The following is a 19,577-nucleotide window of genomic DNA, read 5'->3' as shown; positions in this document are numbered from 1 at the left end:
TGAGCTGATCGGCCCCATCCCTGCAGCTTCCTGAAGTCTGATGGAAAATATGATTTCATGGCTGGAAACACAGAAAATCCTGTTTTTATCCCTTTGAGCAGCAGTTTCTCAGCCGCCTGATCCAGAGGTAGCACAGAACCGGCCCAGCTGTCTCTGCTTCAGCCACAGACCTCAGGGTGGTGCACCTGGACCCGGCAGGCAGATGTTCCTGCATGAAACCTCCAGGGTTCCTCCATCTCTGCTGACAACATCTGTTCATCTACACGAAACAACCAGAGAGAACGCCAAACCCAGCCGGCCTCCTGGAGGAGGAGCAGGGAACCGCTCAGAGTCCACAGACGGTGCACTTCCTTCTTCTTCTGCATCAGAGAGACAAAACGCTGCCATCACATCTGTATTCTAAGACATAATGTTAAAAATGACATTTCTGTTATTGTGAGTGAGAGTTCACAGTGACTCGTGATCGCTGGGAAACTATTTGAAATGAGACTTTATTGGTGTGACTTCAGTGTTTTTGGTCTTTGTTGTTTTGTTGCGTCCCGTTTGCCTCAGAAATCAGAACTAGGAGCTGAGAATCAGGTGAAGTCAGGATAATAAAATAAAAACAAATCAAACTAAATGTAAGGATTCCAATATGGCGACGGCCAGGAAAGCTGTTGTTTTGTTCATATTACCTCTTTTATAAAGGTCCTTTTAAAGCTCTTCTTTCCACACAAACACTTTTAATTTGTTCCAGAGCTGCAGACGCTATGCAACAATGATTTTAGCCGAACTCTCACAACTAAACATGTTTTCATCACAACTTTGAGTATTTGAAGCCAGGAGCGGCCATGTTGGATCTGACAATCGGCCTTAAAAAATGCTGCGTCCCATCGGTAGTCGGAATCCTCCGAGTCGGAAATTTTAACTTAAGTTGGTTTTACGAGTCAGAAAGTCGGCAGGATGGTTCCTGACCCCCTGCATTCAAGATGGCTGCATTAACTGTTTTTAGCAGTTATCTATTTATTCAGTCGTACTACTTTTCTCTGCTCACCAGGTAGGATGTTTCAGCGCCGTTTATCTGCAGAGAACACAGCATAGAACGGCATTATTGTCATTGTTTTAGCGACAGTAGCCCTGAATGAGCAATGAAGGATCGCCTCCTGTTCATGTTTAATGTTTCGGGTTCAGCAAAGCTTTAAAAAGGCAAAGATTTTACAATAAAATGGGTCGTTAAAGCGAGTTCTGAGACACGGGTTGTATTTTTATATTTAATAAAAGGGAAACTGGAATGCAAAACGGCAAAGGTGACGAAATCTTTTCCGGTTCTGAGGCAAATGGAACGCTTTAAAATGTCTCAGACTTTCTGAGGGAAAAGTCCGACTTTAGCGGCGGTTCCAGTTGATTTTCACGCTGAGAATCCTGCGGTAAACATTGAGCAGCGCCCCCTGTGGGCTGCTGGGTCCTGGAGGACCGCTGACCCGCCCGCTGCTGTGACTGTTTAAATAAGCAACATGTCTGCAGCTCAGAGCCAGACGCTCAGACCTGGTCTGATCGGACCCGTTCCTGAGAGCAGAATTAGTGAAAGGAGAGAAAGAAACCACTTTAACAACCATTAAAGTATTCCATCTTGGTTTTCTTGTATTTCTGTGTAATTGTGTAACTGCTGATCATCTGCAGAACCTCCAGTTTCAGGTAGTTTTCTCTCAGGATGGCAGGTTTCAGACACAATGCTGAGGACAGAACCGGGTTCCTCCTGGCTGGGAGAACCGGGAGGTTTCCTCTGAGTTTACTGCAGATACGCTGTGAACGCTGGGTGACCTCGCTGCAGGCCTGCAGGGAGGCAGAAGCCAGGCTTTCTGTTCACCCCCCCCCCCCCCGTTCACCCCCCCCCCCCCCCCCGTTCCCTGCATGCGTGGGAGTGTGTGCATGTGTTTCCTATTTAAGGCTGACCTCATTCCTCGGCCCGGGGTGACATCACCCTCTGCAGACCTGCTGGAGAAGGCTTCTCCCCAGCATGACAGCAAAACGCGTTCTGGTGTCTGGAAAATCAGGTTCTCCTGTGGAGCAGCTCAGCAGCAGCAGAACCTGCTGTTGAGGAAAGATCTCCCCACAGACGTTCTCCTGAAAACAGTCAGGAACCGTTCCAGCATCCAGCTCTGCTCTTCATGACTGGAGAACGTCTCCCTCAGCAGATTCTGTGTCTCCAGCACCAGAACCTCAGCTGAACGGACTCCGTGGCACAAAGGCCTTCCTGGTCCCGCTGCAGGCTGGACTCCTGTGGTTCTGCTCCTTTGGTCCAGTCTGTGGAGTTCATGGAGAGCATCTGAAGTACGTCTGCTTGGAGAACCTCCTGGTCTAACCTTGAGCTCGCTCCAGGCCCGGTTGAGTCTCTGCATCAACCAGAAGAGGTCCAGGACCTCCTGAGTGACGTCACGATGGAGCAGGAGATGAATCAGAGCTTCATCTGCAGTAACAAGAACATTGCTCTGGTCTGTAGGGGTGGAGGTGAAAGGTGAAGCTCTGGATCTGTTGCTCCAGCTACGTCTCCCTCACCTTTGGTCCTGAGACACGGATCCTGACAGAAAAAACCTGAATGAGCTTCTTCTGTAGATGGCTGGGCTTTGCCTCAGAGACGAGGAGAAGACCTCCAACATCCAGAGGAGGTCACGCTAGAGCTGCTGGTTCTCCACATCAAAGTCCAAGGAGGAGGTTCCTCTGATGGATCCTCCGTCAGGAGCTGGAGTCTTTGGGCAGAAGGATGCTGGGCTTTATCGTGTTTGGTGCTGATGGTTTATGGATCAGCGGGTCAGAGTTCTTTAACTTGGTCCATTATCCAGAGTTCATGTTCTACAACCATAAGAACCCACTCTGTAGCAACGCTGCGCTTGAAACAAGAGTCCAAGTTAAAGAAGTGAAACATTTATCAGGAACCAGGAGCAGTCCACCCTAAAGGGAAAACATGTTCTCTAGTTCTGATGGTCCAACCTGAGCAAAGATCCATCAGTCACTGACTGAGGCTCAGAAAATCTGCCGTCATTATCTAGAAGAACCGGCTGCTGGGTTCTGAAGGTCCCGCCTCTGGAGAGCAGTTAATTATTTTAGATGTCTGAGTGAGGAGAAGGTTCTAATGGACCACACTTCCTTCTCTGTCCTGCAGACTCCAAAGCCATCGTGGACGGGAACCTGAAGCTGATCCTGGGTCTGATCTGGACCCTCATCCTGCACTACTCCATCTCAATGCCCATGTGGGAGGACGAGGACGACGAGGACGCCAAGAAGCTGACCCCCAAACAGCGTCTGCTGGGCTGGATCCAGAACAAGGTTCCCCAGCTGCCCATCACCAACTTCCACCGAGACTGGAGGGACGGCAAAGCCCTGGGAGCGCTGGTGGACAACTGCGCCCCCGGTGGGTGGTCTGCCCCGCGGTTCAGCTTAAAGCCTCACGCTGGGGCTTGTTGTCAGGACTGATTAGTGTCTGTGTGCCGTCTGCAGGTCTGTGTCCAGACTGGGAGACCTGGGATCCCAGCCAGCCGGTGGAGAACGCCCGGGAGGCCATGCAGCAGGCTGATGATTGGCTGGGAGTCCCGCAGGTAACGCTGCAGAGGGATCTGCTGCTGAAACATGTTGCTCCTCGTTTATAACTCTGTCCTGTAATAAAAGAGCAGAACAAATGTTCTCCAGAACCTGTCGGTCCAGATGTTGATTGTTGTGGAAATATCCACCAATCCAGGCGTTTCCTATAGTTCTATCCAGTTAGTTCTACAAACATGGTTTAAAACCCAGTTTGTTTCTCAATTATATTCCACTGAGAACAAGACCAGCTCAGGTTCTCCTGTAGCTCAGGTTCTCCTGTAGCTCAGGTTCTCCTGTAGCTCAGGATCTCCTATAGCTCAGGATCTCCTGGAGCTCAGGACCTCCTGCATCTCAGGTTCTCCTGCAGCTCAAGATCTCCTGCAGCTCAGGTTCTCCTGAAGCTCAGGTTCTCCTGTAGCTCAGGTTCTCCTGAAGCTCAGGTTCTCCTGCATCTCAGGTTCTCCTGTAGCTCAAGATCTCCTGCAGCTCAGGTTCTCCTGAAGCTCAGGTTCTCCTGTAGCTCAGGTTCTCCTGTAGCTCAGGACCTCCTGTAGCTCAGGTTCTCCTGCAGCTCAGGTTCTCCTGCATCTAAGGTTCTCCTGCATCTAAGGTTCTCCTGCAGCTCAGGTTCTCCTGTAGCTCAGGATCTTCTGCAGCTCAGGGTCTCCTGCAGCTCAGGTTCTCCTGCATCTCAGGGTCTCCTGAAGCTCAGGGTCTCCTGTAGCTCAGGTTCTCCTGTAGTTCAGGTTCTCCTGCAGCTCAGGGTCTCCTGCAGCTCAGGTTCTCCTGCATCTCAGGTTCTCCTGCAGCTCAGGACTTCCTGCAGCTCAGGATCTCCTGCAGCTCAGGTTCTCCTGCATCTCAGGATCTCCTGCAGCTCAGGATCTCCTGCAGCTCAGGTTCTCCTGCAGCTCAGGTTCTCCTGAAGCTGGAGTCTCTGGCTGATTGAGTTCCTCAGTGACTCTATTCTGACATCTGTGCTTCTAAACCTAAAATGTTCTGCATGTGTTCTCCTTCTTCAGGTGATCGCTCCAGAGGAGATCGTTGACCCAAATGTTGACGAGCACTCTGTCATGACGTACCTGTCCCAGTTCCCAAAAGCCAAGCTGAAGCCTGGAGCACCTCTGAGGGCGAAGACGCTGCATCCAAAGAAGGCTAAAGCTTATGGTCCAGGTGGGGGAGTGACTCCATCACCTCACGCTCCACACACACAAGGTTCTGGCTGTGGATCTGGGAGCGGTTTATATCTCCATGTCAAACCTTTGAGCTCATTTTCAGTGAAATACTCAAGTGAAAGCTGTTCCTCCAACGTAAAAACCCTGATTTAGATTGAGATTAACAGAACGTAAAGCAACATGAGATCAGTGAGAAACGAGCGAGTTTGTTTAAGCATCTTTCCGTGTGACTGGAAGGCGCCGTGTGCTGCTGATCTCCAGTTATCATGAGTTTGCACTGACGGATGGAGGCTTCCTGCATCAGTGCTGAAGGTCAGGCTGGAGACAGGAATGGTGCAGCTTTTATTGGCTGAAGGCAAAGATAAAGTGGTTTGTGTCTGTGGAGAACAGGCTGTTGTTCCCAGGAGACACAGCTTAGCATTACATCATCAGCATAAATATACAGGAAAGTGCTGGTTGTTCTTCTAGAAGATCCTTGTTCACAGCAGGTACAGTAAGGTCATGACTGTCATGGCTCAGCTGCAATGTTTGGAGTAACTCAGGCCTAATCAATCGCCTCCCCTAGGATTCTGTTGGTGGTCATGAAAGGCCCGGCTGTGTTCAGCGTGACGCACCTTAAAGTGTGAATGCAACCGGAAGCCTGTTGCATTTCTTTTTATTTCCGTTTTGACTGAATTCCTGCGACGTCACATTCTGCTGGAAAGCACCAAGCTGCCCGTTAAAGGCTCACTTCCTTTATGGATACCAAGGTTTGGTAGAAGATGCTCAACACTAATCAGCCCAGAGGCAGGGAGGTCCTCTGATGGTGTAAGAAAAACAAATGAGTTAGGACATCTATACATCTAACAAGCCTGTTTTTGGACATAACTGACTACAAAGATCCCGGACGAGCCCCCATTTCTTTAGCATTACACATGAAACAGAACACAATCTGAACAGATAACTAATAAAACAAAGGAGAAACAGCATGAATTGTTGTGTTCCTGCAGGTATTGAGTCTCGAGGCAACATGGTTCTGAAACCGGCAGAGTTTCTGGTGGAGACGGTGGAGGCTGGAATGGGGGAGGTCCTGGTTTATGTGGAAGATCCGGAGGGACACACCGAGGAGGTTTGAGGCACCACACCATAGGAATCTGGTAAAGAAGTAAAACCTTCTCCAGCATTCATGTTCTTATGTCTGGTTCTGTCAGGCCCGAGTGATCCCCAACAATGACAAGAACCGGACCTACGCTGTGGTGTACCTGCCCAAAGTGGAGGGTCTTCATAAGGTGAAGAGAACGTCATGGTGCCGTTCAAAGAGAGGATGTTAAAATGCAACCAATGCACAGTTTACCCAGCTCAGATTTTATGGTAAAGGTTCTAGTGGCAACAAGAACCTTTACCAGAACCTTAGGCTGTTTCAGGCTCCATAGCCTAAGTTGCTTATTTTAACTCCTTAAAACCTTATTCAGAGGATACAACCTTTCATAATCTAAATCTTTTTTATTCTTATCATCTGCTCTCAGTATTTCTAGACATGTTTTTCTAGCTTTTCTGCTGCAGATGAACCCATTTCCTCCTTCTAGGTCAAGGTGCTGTTTGCCGGGCAGGACATCGACAGAAGCCCCTTCATGGTCAACGTCTCCAAAGCCATGGGTGACCCCGGCAGGGTTCAGGCCCGCGGCCAAGGACTACAGCCGGTGGGAAACGTGGCCAATAAACCCACGTACTTTGACATTTATACTGCAGGTAACTACTGCAGATGTCTTCACAGGACCATGGAGGACAGGAACGTCTTCCCCGTCCTCTGGGTCCAGTAATGAGCACATTCGCTCTCCAGTGCTTAGACGTCCTCTTGTTGTCCTTCTGTCCACCAGGGGCGGGAGCTGGGGACGTAGGCGTCATCATTGTGGACTCCAACGGCCGCAGGGACACAGTGGAGATTGTGCTGGAGAACAGAGGTGACAGTATATTCCGGTGCACCTATGTGCCGGTCCTGGAGGGCCCTCACACCATCTATGTGACCTTTGCTGGGCAGCAGATTCCCACCAGTCCTTTCACCGTCAACATCTCAGAGGGTGAGTTTCACTCTTCACATAAAACAGGACGTTGTCCTTTTAGGGACCTGTGTCAGAAACATGTCATTAAGAGTTTATCAGCCTAAAGTATTAATGTTCCACCCAGCTCATCCTTTAATGTACTTAACGTACCGTTCATGTCCGTCTTTGTTGGAGACTCAACAGGTGAAGTCAGCAGAACCAGCATGTAGAACCTGTACTATATCTGGACTCAGGCCTGGTTCTGCTCTTCAGAAACAAAATCTGCTGCATTAGGATTGACTCTCAGATCATCTTCTGACTTTTCTTCTGGTCTTCTGATTTATTTTCAAATGTCATCGAACGTTATCCAACTGTTTTGGATAAATAAGTATTTTAATCTCAAATCTTCGTTACAGGAGAACAGAACGAAAATCGACATATTCTTTTGTTAATGGCAAATAAATAAAATATGGACTGAGATATAAATTCTCAAAGTCTCTCCTCTGAAGAGCTCGTTTAAACAGTTCATTATAGTAGTAGATAAACTGCTGCATGACGCTAAAGGTTTATATTCTGCATGCTCCAGTAGGTGGCGCTGGTTCAGGTGGTATTCTCCGACCGGAACATTTGTTGTCCGACTTTAACGAGCCAACACACCTGGACACAGGTGAACTGCTTGACTCTTGTTGTCCGCTGCGTCTTCTGTCTTTTGGTCTTTCGGGCGCTGATTCTTGTCTTTTTCCAGGGCGTCCTCTCTGTTAGCGGAAGTAAGAGGCTGCAGCAGCTCAAACGTTAGCCGTTAACTTGTGTCTCTATTCCAGCGACATGATTGGCCCAGCGTGGAGCAACTCTTATTATCTTTGGCTCGTCATCTTAGCTGTAATTAAAGCACCGACAAGATGGGTCACATATCTGTTTCAACATAGACGCTAAACTAAACCTGTGATGTAAAGCACCAGGTATTCAGCCTTGATGATATCTTGATGTTACAGTCAGAACTGCACCTTTAATATTTTCTGAGGTGTGGCTCAGAAAATATTAAAGGTGCAATAAGAACTGCACCTTTAATATTTTCTGAGGTGTGGCTCAGAAAATATTAAAGGTGCAATAAGAACTGCACCTTTAATATTTTCTGAGGTGTGGCTCAGAGGGCCGTCACCTTGCTTTCAGAAGGTTGTGGGTCCAACTCCAGCTTCCTCCTGTCCCCGGGTGCCTACCGCCCTGCGTATCGGTGCACTGGGTGAATAAAGCTGTTTGCGTGGTCAGGATGGCTGGAAAGGTGCTGCATGAACTGAGTCCTTTCACCGCAGACCCGCTCAGATTGTGCTTCTCGGTTCAGTGGTGCTGCCATCTACAGGTTGGGAGGTTTGTATCTTTATTCTGCCTGTTGTTCCCTCCTCCAGTTTCACAGAGCGCCCCTCCCCCCGACTCACCGGTGCAGATTGTACCCCAGTCCATACGTACCCCACCCTCAGAAAAGAGCAGGAGAGCCCCCCCACCAACACCGCCTAAACCCAGGCGACCAAGTTAGTACAGGCAATGATTCTGGACTCTGCCTGCGCTCGTCCTGTCCGCCCAGAGGCCGGTTCCTCACAGCTTTCACAGCATGTGCTGGCACTGCTTCACCCTCAGCTGTCTCTTCTTCTTCTACACAAACACAGTGAATGTGGCTCTCTGCAGCCCCCTATGGGTCAACCTTTTAACTCTTTGTCTACTTCTGCAGGAAATGGGTCACTAAATACTCTGGACATAATCTCCAGGATGCCATGCAAAGATTATTATCTGAGTTAATAACCAGCGCTGTATCACCCCGAGGGCAATTTAAAAACTTGAAACCAGAATTAAGCCTTGATTAGTTAAACCTGCATCATTGTTCAGAAAATTGGTTAGCTTAGTTTAAAGCAGGACTTCACTGTTGTTTCATTATCAAATGCAGCATTATACATGAAAAAGAATGTATGCAACAAAATCTATATGAATAAAAAATAACTATTAGCCAACATAATATCAGATTAATAGATAAAATAGTCCAATGGATGTGTTTCTGTGGAGTAAGTGTAATCCAAAGGCTCTTAGATCGTCTCAGCTTGTGAAAACAACAGCAGGTTTATTTTTTCTGACGCGTCTGAAACGTGTAGATCAAGCTGAAGCTGCTCAGAGCAGGAAAACGGGACATCATGAAGAACCGATGGTGAACCTGAGCTCTGCTACAGTCTGGATGTTGGTTTGAGTCCCTGATTGAATCGGATCAGTAACGAACGGGTCAAAGGTTCTGCTCATCGTGTCAGCTCTGTCATTCTAGCAGCTTCTCAGTAACCTTTCTAAACAGCAGAATAACACAGAATAAAACTAGCTTCACGTTTCTTTGGAGAACCTTCGTACACCCTCATCAACAAGCAGCTATTTTCTCTCCACCTTTGCATCGCTAACTCATCCGTCTGCAGCTAACTCTCCTTCTCAAGCCTTAAGGTCTAAATGTCATTTCTAACATGTCAAACCTTTAAAATATTTCCAGAATCTCCACATCCAAACCCTCTGGTCTTATGGTGTTCATTTCTGTTTCAGCTTCATTAAAATGCTGCTTCTTTCAGCAGCTGCTGACTAACTGAAGCTCCTGGAGCTCTAAATGTCTGAATGTATGTTTAGAATATAAAGGCATTGAACTGGATGCCTATTGTTGTTGTTCCAGTCTAGCCAGTAGCATAACCTGTTTCCTCGTGGTTTTTGCAGCCTGTAACCCGAACGCCTGCAGAGCAATGGGCCGAGGTCTGCAGCAGAAAGGCCTGAGAGTGAAGGAAGTGGCCGATTTCAAAGTGTACACCAAAGGAGCCGGCAGCGGGGAGCTGAAGGTCACCGTGAAGGGCCCGAGTAAGTCTGCAGGAGTCTGCAACATGAAACACATCCGTTTAAATTAGTTTACATGAAACTTATCACCTTACAATTATTATAAACTGATTATTTATCAACTATTTTCACAAGAGCTAATGATGCTCTTCATACGTTTGATGGATTGAAAATGTGTAATTTCTTAAAATTTTATTAATAAAACACTTTCTGGCCATGTGTGTGTGTTGATGAAAGAAAAAGATAAAATATTAAAAAATAATGGATAATTTTCTGAATGAATACACTATTGAACTGATCTGTTGCAGCTATAAATTCTACTTTAATTCCGATATTTTAGGTTTTGTGGTTCCAGGGTTATAAACAGCAGCTGGTTTAAATAACAAACTCTAAATTATGTGAACTTTGAATGCATCCATGTTGGTTCCTTTTAATTTAATCACCATTAATCAATTAGCAGAACTGTCTGGGAGTTAGGTTAACAGATTTATTCAATCCTTCTTGAAGTGCAGCTTTAAATGATTGGATTGTATTTGATTCTTCCTCAGAGGGCCGGGAAGAACCAGTGAAGGTGCTTGAGATGGAGAACGGCATTTATGAATGTAATTATTACCCCATCATGACTGGAAAGTACATCATAACCATCACCTGGGGAGGACACAGCATCCCCCGCAGGTGAGAGATTTATGCTGTTCTTATAACTAGTGAAGGTCTGACTGCTACTTTCCTTTTCAGTATATATGTTATCTGATAATGTGACCTGCTCTAAAGTGTAAAGGCCCCAGTATGGCACCCTGAGGTCCTCAGCAGTAAACGGCTCTCTGATGTTAACCTGCCACGGCCTCGTCTGTCTGTGTGTTTTCAGCCCCTTTGAGGTGAATGTAGGTGAGGAGGCGGGGCCTCAGAAGGTGAGGGCCTGGGGTCCAGGTCTGGAAACTGGGATGGTGGGGAAGAGCGCAGACTTTGTGGTGGAGGCCATTGGCACAGAAGTGGGAACCCTTGGTACGTTCTTTCAGACACTATTTATTCCTAAATCTGTCTGGCAGAGAACACTAAAGGATCTGAGTAAACATTACCATCATTAAACCATCAGACCATCACAAATAATTCAACAGTGCAAAACAGCAAAGCAACCATTATTTCATCAAAATGAATTATTTTAATATTTCTACCAGAACTGTACAGCATAATGTCATCGGCATAGAGTGAAACTATGGAGCTTCTTACTGGATGTGCAATAATGAGCCTAACTCTGGCATATTTCTGCTCACCGTCCTCAGACCAGACTTCAGCACAACTATTTATGACATTGTTCATTTGTAGGTTTCTCGATCGAGGGGCCGTCTCAGGCTAAAATCGAGTGCGATGATAAAGGCGATGGATCCTGCGACGTGCGATACTGGCCCACTGAGCCGGGCGACTATGCCGTCCACGTCATATGTGATGATGAGGACATCAAGGACAGTCCCTTCATGGCTCACATCCTCCCCGCAGCCATAGATGTGTTTCCTGAGAAGGTCTGAGCAGAACCTCCCTGGGTTCCACGGTTTCTCAGGCCTGTAAAACATGTGGTGTAGTGGAGCTTTCTCTCTGCTCCTCAGGTGAAATGTTACGGCCCGGGTCTGGAGCCTCTGGGTTGCATCGTCAACAAACCAGCCGACTTCACCATCGACACCAGTGGAGCTGGCAGAGGAGAGCTGAGGCTCTACGCTCAGGTGAGAACTGAAAGTCTCTTTAAGTTGGACTGAAGGCCGTTGTTTTGTTGCTGTAGTGGAGAGTGAGTCGACGTGTGTCTCTCACCAGGATGCAGACGGTTTCCCCATCGATATCCAGATCACAGATAACGGAGACTGCACCTACTTCTGTGTCTATATCCCCACCAAACCCATCAAACACACCATCATCATCACCTGGGGCGAAGTCAATGTTCCCAACAGTCCCTTCAGGGTATGAAACCATTAAAGGACCAATTTTCAGTTCGTTGTTTAAAACTTGGAGCTCCAGTTCGCCTCAAATCAGACAGGAATGCCTTTCGTCCGTTACCAATGTTTTAACGTTTCTGGTCCAAACGTTTGATGGCGTGTTGATGATTAGGTGATAATTGGAGAGGGAAGCCATCCAGAGAACGTGAAGGTTTACGGTCCAGGTGTGGAGAAGACAGGCCTGAAGGCCAGCGAGCCAACATACTTCACTGTAGACTGCAGTGAGGCTGGACAAGGTGAGACACGGTCCAAATCCCACCCAGTTCACGTCCGTCTCCTGCTTCCTGCCTTCAACATGTGCGGGACATTATGTTGTCCAACCGGATTATCTGGAAATGTTATCAAGGGACGCTGGTTTTCCAGGAAAAAGCTATTACCCTTATTGATCCAAGATGTTTAGAAGAAAACATTTAAGTGTTTTGAACCTTTGCCAGTTAAAGTCCTTCGTTTCAGAGAAAATCTTTGAGTTTAATCTGCATCTTGCTTCTTCATATGTTTGCATCATTTACGCAGTTTTCTACAGGTTTTAAAGACCTGCCTAGCTATGAGACATCGATGTTCACCCAACAGTGGAACCCCTGGTCTGAATCAGGACGGTTCCATCTAAACGGCACAAACAGCCTCTCTTTACCTGTCAGGTGACGTCAGCATTGGGATCAAGTGTGCTCCTGGCGTGGTGGGACCTGCGGAGGCTGATATCGACTTTGACATCATCAAGAACGACAACGACACGTTCACTGTGAAGTACATGCCTCCAGGTCCTGGTCAGTACACCATCATGGTGCTGTTCGCTGACCAGGTGAGAGCGCCAGCAGATAGGTCACCTGTGGATACCTGTTGCGTTGATGGTTAAACTATTCAAACCTCCTCAACAGGAGATTCCCATCAGCCCCTTCAGAATAAAGGTGGATCCTTCTCACGATGCAGCTAAAGTCAGAGCGGAGGGTCCTGGACTCCACAGGACTGGTGAGACCCTACAAAGCACACAGGACACTGGAGGTAAAACACAGGTGGACTCGTCAGGTGTGAGGGTTCAACATCTGCACAGCTGAAAATGGCCAAAGAAGTTCTGTAGGAGCCATTTATAATTCTTGGTGTTTAGCTATGGTTTGTTTCTGGTTTATTTGTTTTGGGTGGAGGTGTTTTGTTTAGGTTGACACACTGACCTACATTTTGCTCCACCACTGGTGACGATGTGAAGGTGAAGGCTTTATAGGTGAGAGGGCAGAAAGGGTTTTTACCGCCTTCTTTGGCACACAATATCCTGCGTCCACTGGTTAAATTCTGTCATATCCAGACTCTCCATAATTACCTGTCTATCTCACGTGTTGTAAAGACCGTCACTCGGATTGGTTGGATTGCTTGTTTATATACAAACTGACTTCAATAAATGGGAACGCCCGTAACTTATCTCCCAGTTTGGACATCATTTCGTAAGCACGTTAGATCCAAGATTCCCCGCACCCAGAAAGGATTAAAAGGTGGTTGTTAGTCACTACAAGTTCAAAGGAATGCAGAGAGACTCATTCCTACACACAATAAGGTGTAGGAATATGTCTCTCAGTCAGTGACTGTCCATGTTGTCTTACCTGGCCAGGTGTGGAGGTTGGAAAGCCCACCCACTTCACCATTTACACCAAGGGAGCTGGTAAAGCCAAGCCAGAGGTTCATTTTATCGGAGCAGCTAAAGGCGAAGCTGTCCGAGACTTTGAGATCATCGACAACCACGACTACTCGTACACGGTCCGCTACACGGCGGTGCAGCAGGTAACGCCCCGCCCTGCAGGTTAGGAGTGAAGCTGGGGGCTGATATACCTGAGATAACTGCAGTCTGTGTGTCTCTCAGGGCAACATGTCCATCACAGTGTGCCACGGAGGAGACCCCATCCCTAAAAGTCCCTTCAGCATCACCGTGGCCCCCCCTCTGGACCTCAACAACGTTAAAGTTCAGGGACTCAACAGCAGTGAGTATGACAACAGTCTGCTACTGACAGGAAGTTGATGAAGGAGGAGGAAGTGATGCATAACTCCCAGAGCTGGTTTCCTGCTAAGAAGAAGTAGTTGAACCTGCTGCTGGAGATCTGATCTTCCTGCTGTGTCTGTGTCCACAGAGGTGGATGTAGGGATGGAGCAGGACTTCTCCATCACCACCCGGGGTGCAGGAGGCCAGGGCAAACTGGACCTGAAGATCACCTCTCCATCACGTCGTCCGATCCCCAGCAAGCTGGAGTCTGGCACCGCCAACGAGGTCCACACGGTGAAGTACCTCCCGCCCGAGGAGGGGCTGTACAGAGTGGACCTCAGCTATGACGGCAACCCCGTCCCGGGAAGTCCCTTCACCGTGGAGGCCGTCATGCCCCCCGATCCTTCAAAGGTGAGAACCCGTTCTACAATTTCCCCCGAGGAACCGTCGCATCAACTCAACCGATATGCAGAGTTGTATCTCCAGATACTCTGGTGGACCAACGGTCCACACTGAATGGTGAATGCTGAGAAAACAAAATATTCAGGGTCTGATTTTGAAGAAATAACTTTTTTCTTCTGACCAATCTTCACATTTAAGATTTGCTGTGTTGTTATTTACCAACCGTGCACATGTTGACCTCCAGGTCCGAGCCTACGGTCCTGGTCTTCAGGGTGGGTTGGTGGGGAAGCCGGCTCCTTTTGCCATCGACACCAAGGGAGCTGGAACCGGCGGCCTTGGCCTGACGGTGGAAGGTCCATGTGAAGCCAAGATCGAATGCCAGGACAACGGTGACGGATCCTGTTCTGTGTCCTACCTGCCCACCGAGCCTGGAGAATACGCCATCAACATCCTGTTTGCAGACCAGCACGTCCCCGGCTCGCCCTTCAAGGCCGCGGTTCTGCCCGTGTTCGACCCCAGCAAGGTGGTGGCCAGCGGCCCCGGCTTGGAGTGGGGAAAGGTCAACGAGACGGGCTCCTTCACGGTGGACTGCTCCAAGGCCGGCGAAGCAGAACTCACCATCGAGATCGTCTCCGACAACGGGTCCAAAGCCGAGGTTCACGTCCAGAACAACGGTGACGGGACGTACTCCATCACCTACATCCCTCCCTGCCCAGGCTCCTACACCATCACCATCAAATACGGAGGCCACGCCGTGCCCAAGTTCCCAGTCCGTCTCCAGGTGGATCCGGCCGTCGACACCAGTGGGGTGAAGGTGTACGGACCGGGAGTGGAACCCAGAGGTGAACACCTTTGATTTAGGGCCGACAGAGGCGCAGGAGTCAGGGAGTTCGTCCTGTGATTGGCGGGCTGCCGGTTCGATTCCCCGCTCCGACCGTCTCAGTCACCCTGCTGGCGGTGCTCAGAGGCCCGGTGGTGCCGATGTCTGGCAGCCTCCGTCAGTCTGGCCCAGGGCAGCTGTGGCTGCTGGCAGCTCACCACCGCCTGGGTGTGAACGGCCGTAGTGTGGAGCTCTTTACGATCGTTGGACTAGTTAAAGCTCTGCACAAGTACAAACCATTTATCTGCACTGAAACCAAAATCCCATCCTGAATCTATCAGAACATTTCTCAGCTATATGAAAGATTTGACCTTTAAACAACCGAGCATTTCTCCTCAGTTTAGCCTGAAAACATCAGAAAACCTCGGCAGAAATGGTTTCTGCAGCGCTGCGCACCAAGTTTGGCTGCATTGAACGCTTTTCAGAATTATCTCCAAATGCTTCAAATTAAAAATTTTGTTTCTGAACCGGAAGAATAGATTCAAACAGGTGATAAAACATTAAGAACAATTTATCAGAAAGCAAGCCCTGAATATCCTCCAAAATGGCAGAAATGTGTGAATTAATACTGAAATGTTCTTAATTGGCGGCATATTGATGAATAAATCCCATTATCAGGACTGTTTAAATGTGTAAACGTGTTTGGGTTCTAGCAGAAAATAATCCAACCGGATCTCCATCTCATTGAACGGATGCTGACCCAGCGTTGCCTCATTTATCATCTCTAAATTAATTTTAAAACCGGTTTTTATCAACAGTTTCTGTTTCCTCGTAAATGACTTCCAGTGTGTTTTGCTCAGGATTAACTAAAGATAAACTTTATGCCTCGTTAATCAACCTGATTATGGTGCATAGTTTCTGCGTCTTCCTGACTGTGTTGTGGCTTTGCAGGCGTCCTGAGGGAGGTAACCACCCACTTCCTGGTGGACACCCGAGCTCACTACCAGACCGGAGGCAGCCCCGTTAAGGTCCACATCTCCAGCCCGTCTGGGGCCAACACGGACGCCTACGTCTCCGATGAGGGCGACGGGACCTACAGGGTGGAGTACACAGCCCTAGAAGATGGTGAGGGCCGCTGGGGCCGAGGGACTGGGGGGGGGTTCTGTTTCAGAGCAGAGACGACCCACTGCGGTTTCATGGTGATACTTTCCACAGCAACACTTTATAACTGTGAGGTAAAGAGCAGGGAGGCTCCCATAAAGCCTGTTTCCCTCTGCAGCCCTAAAGCAGCGGGCTTCAGGCTGCGGTTAAACGCCGTTAAACTGATCCAGGAGCAGCAGGGGAGCGGCTTTATTAATAGCTGCAGACGCTCTGCATGTTTTCCACCCATAGTAACACATCAGCCCCAGTGCATCCTGGGACAGAAATACTCGGTGTGCATTCCCAGTCAGACCACTAATTTACTGAAGGTTGCTGGTTCCAACCCCCGATGCATCCTGACCTAATGCGCCATTTAAAGAGTTGCTCTCTGTCAAATCTCCTGGTTTGAGGGAAACTCTCTAGACTCCGTCTGGTCCAGAGGAACCGGAGATGATCTGCAGCAGACGCATCCAGAGGGTTTCATGGAAGCTCCAAGAAGCCGGACCTTCAGGAGAGTCCAGGATGGCTGATGGAGAGGAGCAGCTTCTCACAGACAGAACTGCTTTATTGGTTCTGGTGATGGTCTGCATGGGGAGCAGGTCAGGATAAAAGGTCCTGGTGCATGCATGGTTATCTCTGGTTCCCCCACAGCCCTAGAACTCAGCCACCGAGTCTGAGGGGAACCACAGACGGTCCTCAGGTGTTGGTCTGTGAATGGTTGACTGTCTGTGAAGGTCTGAGATGGACTGCTGCCCTGCCTCGTGTCCCCGCGGCTCCTCCTCGCCTTCTTTAGGTCTTAGAGCTGACTGGAAACAGATTTGACCAGATTTGGGTTTTTTAGCTTCTCTGATTGGTTCCCTTAAGGCTGTTTTCTGTAAACGTCCACAGATTCAGTAAAGTTCTTGCTTGCACTCCATCCCCAGAGTTATGGATCTCCAGCTTTTCCAGGTGTATTCCTGTTCAGCTGGTAGTTTAAATCTGCCAGGTTTACGTTAGATGGAGACTCCAACTGGACCCGATTAGCCTGGATTAAGGTTCTAATTGAAACCCTCTCTGTGGAACCGGACCCATGTGTTAGCAGAAGACATGGAGCCCAGTCCTGTTGCAGGTGAATCTATCAGGGAACATTTCTGGTTCACCTGCCCGGTAAACACCAGGCTTTCACCAGGCGGGTGTACCAGACTGGGTTCTGGTAAACGGGCCACTGGCAGCAGAACCTTTGGTTCAGGCCATCCAGCTTTGTGGGCCAGGTGGTGGTTGGCAAGGAGCAGAAGTTGGACTTTGTCCGTGATGCCTTCACTGACCGCAGCCAGTCTTTGTTGAACTGGTATCTTGTGTCTGGTTGCAGGTCTGCACCTGGTGGAGGTTCTCCTAGATGATGTCTCGGTTCCGAAGAGTCCCTTCAGGGTGTCGGTGACAGAGGGCTGTGATCCGAGTCGGGTCCGAGCCTTCGGTCCCGGCCTACAGGAAGGACTGGTGAACAAATCAAACAGCTTCACTGTTGAAACCAGGTAACCTGCTTGTTTCATGTCTAGAACCCTTTAGAACGAATTGGCCTGAGTGTCCGTTGTCCCATTCTAAGGGGTGCCGGTACCGGAGGACTGGGTCTGGCCATCGAAGGTTCGTCAGAGGCAAAGATGTCATGTCAGGACAACAAAGACGGCAGCTGCAGCGTGGACTACATCCCCTTCACGCCTGGAGACTACGACGTGAACATCTCCTTTGGAGGCCTTCCCATCCCTGGTGAGGATCCACCCTGTGCAGCCCGGCATCTCCTCAGGGAACCTCGCTGCAAACGGACCTTCTGGTTCTCTTGCAGGAAGCCCGTTCCGCGTCCCGGTCCGACAGCTGGTAGACCCCAGCAAGGTCAGGTGTTCTGGTCCTGGACTCGGAGGAGGGGTCCGGGCTCATGTTCCTCAGACCTTCACTGTAGACAGCAGCAAAGCAGGAGTGGCTCCACTGGAGGTCCAGATCTATGGACCGGCAGGTGAGGCAAACATCTGAGACGGGTCCCAAATGGACCTTTACAAACGTTCCATCAGAACCGACGGGGTTTGTGGTGCCTCCATGTCATGATGATGTCTTCTAATTCATTAACTGAAGGTCATTTCTTCTCATAATCCTCGACCAGAACATGTTGAGTGTAAACCCAATACTCTGAAAGTCCAGCTTTGGTTCCGGGCCTCTTCTCGTGGACCTGTAACCTGTCTGAGGTTCCTGTAGCTCATGCATGGAACACCTTCTGTCCGTCCCCAGGTGTGGCCGAGCCGGTCAGCGCCACAGACAACGGAGACGGCACGCACACGGTCAACTACACCCCAGCCAGCGACGGCCCCTACACCGTCTGCGTGAAGTACGCCGACCAGGAGGTCCCTCGGAGGTCTGTCCCGAGCAGATCGGTCCTCCAGAACCGGACCCACGGCTCACACGTAACCCTCCAAACGTTCTCCTCTCAGTCCTTTCAAGATCAAAACCTTACCGGCTCACGACGCCAGTAAGGTGCGAGCCAGCGGTCCGGGCCTGAACGCCTCCGGGGTCCCCGCCAGTCTGCCGGTGGAGTTCACCATCGACGCCAGGGATGCTGGAGAAGGACTCCTGACCGTCCAGATCCTGGTGAGCCAGCAGCTCCTCACAACATTTACAGCCGTCGTTCTCCGGCGCTGGAGCCGGACAAACGAGACGTTTCACTTTCATGAACTTCCACTGGAAGATGTCCAGCAGCTCGGTAGAGCCAGTGATGGCGGTCAGGCCTCACTCTTCTTCTGTTGTGTCTCTGACTCTTGATGCCGACCCGGCGCCGCAGGATCCAGACGGCTGCAGGCGCGAGGCCTCGGTGTTTGTGGAGGACTGGGGCAGGAGGGTGTGGCAGAGTCACATAGTAAAGAAAACCATCCCCTTCAGTATTCTGAGGAGAGGCTGCGTAAGGCCCGCCCTGTGTCCTCTTCATCTCCACCCCCACCCCTCCCTCCTCATCCTCCCTCACTGCCTGCCGCCTCCTCCAGACACACCTCCCTCTGCTTTACAACACAGACGCTCCTGATCTTTCACTCATAAAAGTCATTTCATTCCCAGAAGATCCTAAAATTGCTGCGTTTAACGTCTCGTCATCAGTTTAGGTAAAACTAAACTAAAATGCAGAAGCTGCGACAAACTAAAGCCACCCTCACTGCAGGAAGTAGGGCGACCCGGTTTGGCTGAAGCCTCTTCCCTGTAGAACCAAGATGGCGGCAGGACGGGGGTTAGCGGAGCTGCACCTGGACAGGTGATGGCCTAACCACGTCAGATCACCTCATCCTGGTGTCACCTGTGAGGCCAAACTGGGTCACAAACAGAACCGTGATGCTAAAACACAGCAGCTGAAATGGCCTAGTCAAAGTCCAGATCTTAGGGCCCTCCAGAGAGCTTCTGCATTCTGGTTCAGTAACGGGTCTGATGCTGGTTCTGACGGTATTACTGGGTTTCATGTTTGAGGTGGTCCAGTTAGATGTTCTACCAGTTAACCCCCCCCCCCCCCCCCCCCCCCTGTGGTCTGCATGTGGACTGACTCCATCCAGTCTGTGGTTGAGCTAACAGCCAGACGTTCTCTCAGATCTCCACTAACCCGAGTCCAGCACTGCTCTCGGACCATCAGCAGCCAATCAGGCTTCAGTCCTCCACACCATCAGGTTTACGGGTTTT

At 49.5% G+C, this 19,577-nt stretch overlaps 1 protein-coding gene across 7 annotated transcripts in view; it reads left to right on the top strand.

The window, feature by feature from the left end:
* The window catches only part of LOC105936108 (filamin-C), a 43,245-nt gene that overhangs the window by 7,995 nt on the left and 15,673 nt on the right, over positions 1 to 19,577 (top strand). For 2 of the 7 annotated variants that reach the window (XM_021323682.2, XM_021323681.2), the window contains exons 2-29: positions 3,140 to 3,388; positions 3,475 to 3,572; positions 4,578 to 4,728; positions 5,720 to 5,838; positions 5,921 to 5,998; positions 6,296 to 6,458; positions 6,587 to 6,787; positions 8,152 to 8,274; positions 9,479 to 9,616; positions 10,141 to 10,267; positions 10,458 to 10,594; positions 10,916 to 11,109; positions 11,194 to 11,307; positions 11,396 to 11,539; positions 11,687 to 11,810; positions 12,213 to 12,373; positions 12,450 to 12,540; positions 13,172 to 13,341; positions 13,421 to 13,538; positions 13,686 to 13,948; positions 14,184 to 14,781; positions 15,711 to 15,884; positions 17,248 to 17,410; positions 17,482 to 17,642; positions 17,719 to 17,886; positions 18,156 to 18,279; positions 18,356 to 18,512; positions 18,703 to 18,819. In XM_021323682.2, the coding sequence (XP_021179357.2) occupies positions 3,140 to 3,388; positions 3,475 to 3,572; positions 4,578 to 4,728; positions 5,720 to 5,838; positions 5,921 to 5,998; positions 6,296 to 6,458; positions 6,587 to 6,787; positions 8,152 to 8,274; positions 9,479 to 9,616; positions 10,141 to 10,267; positions 10,458 to 10,594; positions 10,916 to 11,109; positions 11,194 to 11,307; positions 11,396 to 11,539; positions 11,687 to 11,810; positions 12,213 to 12,373; positions 12,450 to 12,540; positions 13,172 to 13,341; positions 13,421 to 13,538; positions 13,686 to 13,948; positions 14,184 to 14,781; positions 15,711 to 15,884; positions 17,248 to 17,410; positions 17,482 to 17,642; positions 17,719 to 17,886; positions 18,156 to 18,279; positions 18,356 to 18,512; positions 18,703 to 18,819 (4,625 nt within the window). The remainder of the gene's footprint in view (positions 1 to 3,139; positions 3,389 to 3,474; positions 3,573 to 4,577; positions 4,729 to 5,719; positions 5,839 to 5,920; positions 5,999 to 6,295; positions 6,459 to 6,586; positions 6,788 to 8,151; positions 8,275 to 9,478; positions 9,617 to 10,140; positions 10,268 to 10,457; positions 10,595 to 10,915; positions 11,110 to 11,193; positions 11,308 to 11,395; positions 11,540 to 11,686; positions 11,811 to 12,212; positions 12,374 to 12,449; positions 12,541 to 13,171; positions 13,342 to 13,420; positions 13,539 to 13,685; positions 13,949 to 14,183; positions 14,782 to 15,710; positions 15,885 to 17,247; positions 17,411 to 17,481; positions 17,643 to 17,718; positions 17,887 to 18,155; positions 18,280 to 18,355; positions 18,513 to 18,702; positions 18,820 to 19,577) is intronic. The other 5 variants (XM_021323685.2, XM_021323686.2, XM_012876760.3 and 2 more) reach the window with 3 other exon arrangements.

The sequence above is a fragment of the Fundulus heteroclitus genome, chromosome 17, assembly GCF_011125445.2.
Source record: "Fundulus heteroclitus isolate FHET01 chromosome 17, MU-UCD_Fhet_4.1, whole genome shotgun sequence".
Lineage (NCBI taxonomy): Eukaryota > Metazoa > Chordata > Actinopteri > Cyprinodontiformes > Fundulidae > Fundulus > Fundulus heteroclitus.
The sequence above is the reverse complement of the archived record's forward strand: the minus strand, read 5'-3'. Positions and strand labels throughout refer to the sequence as shown.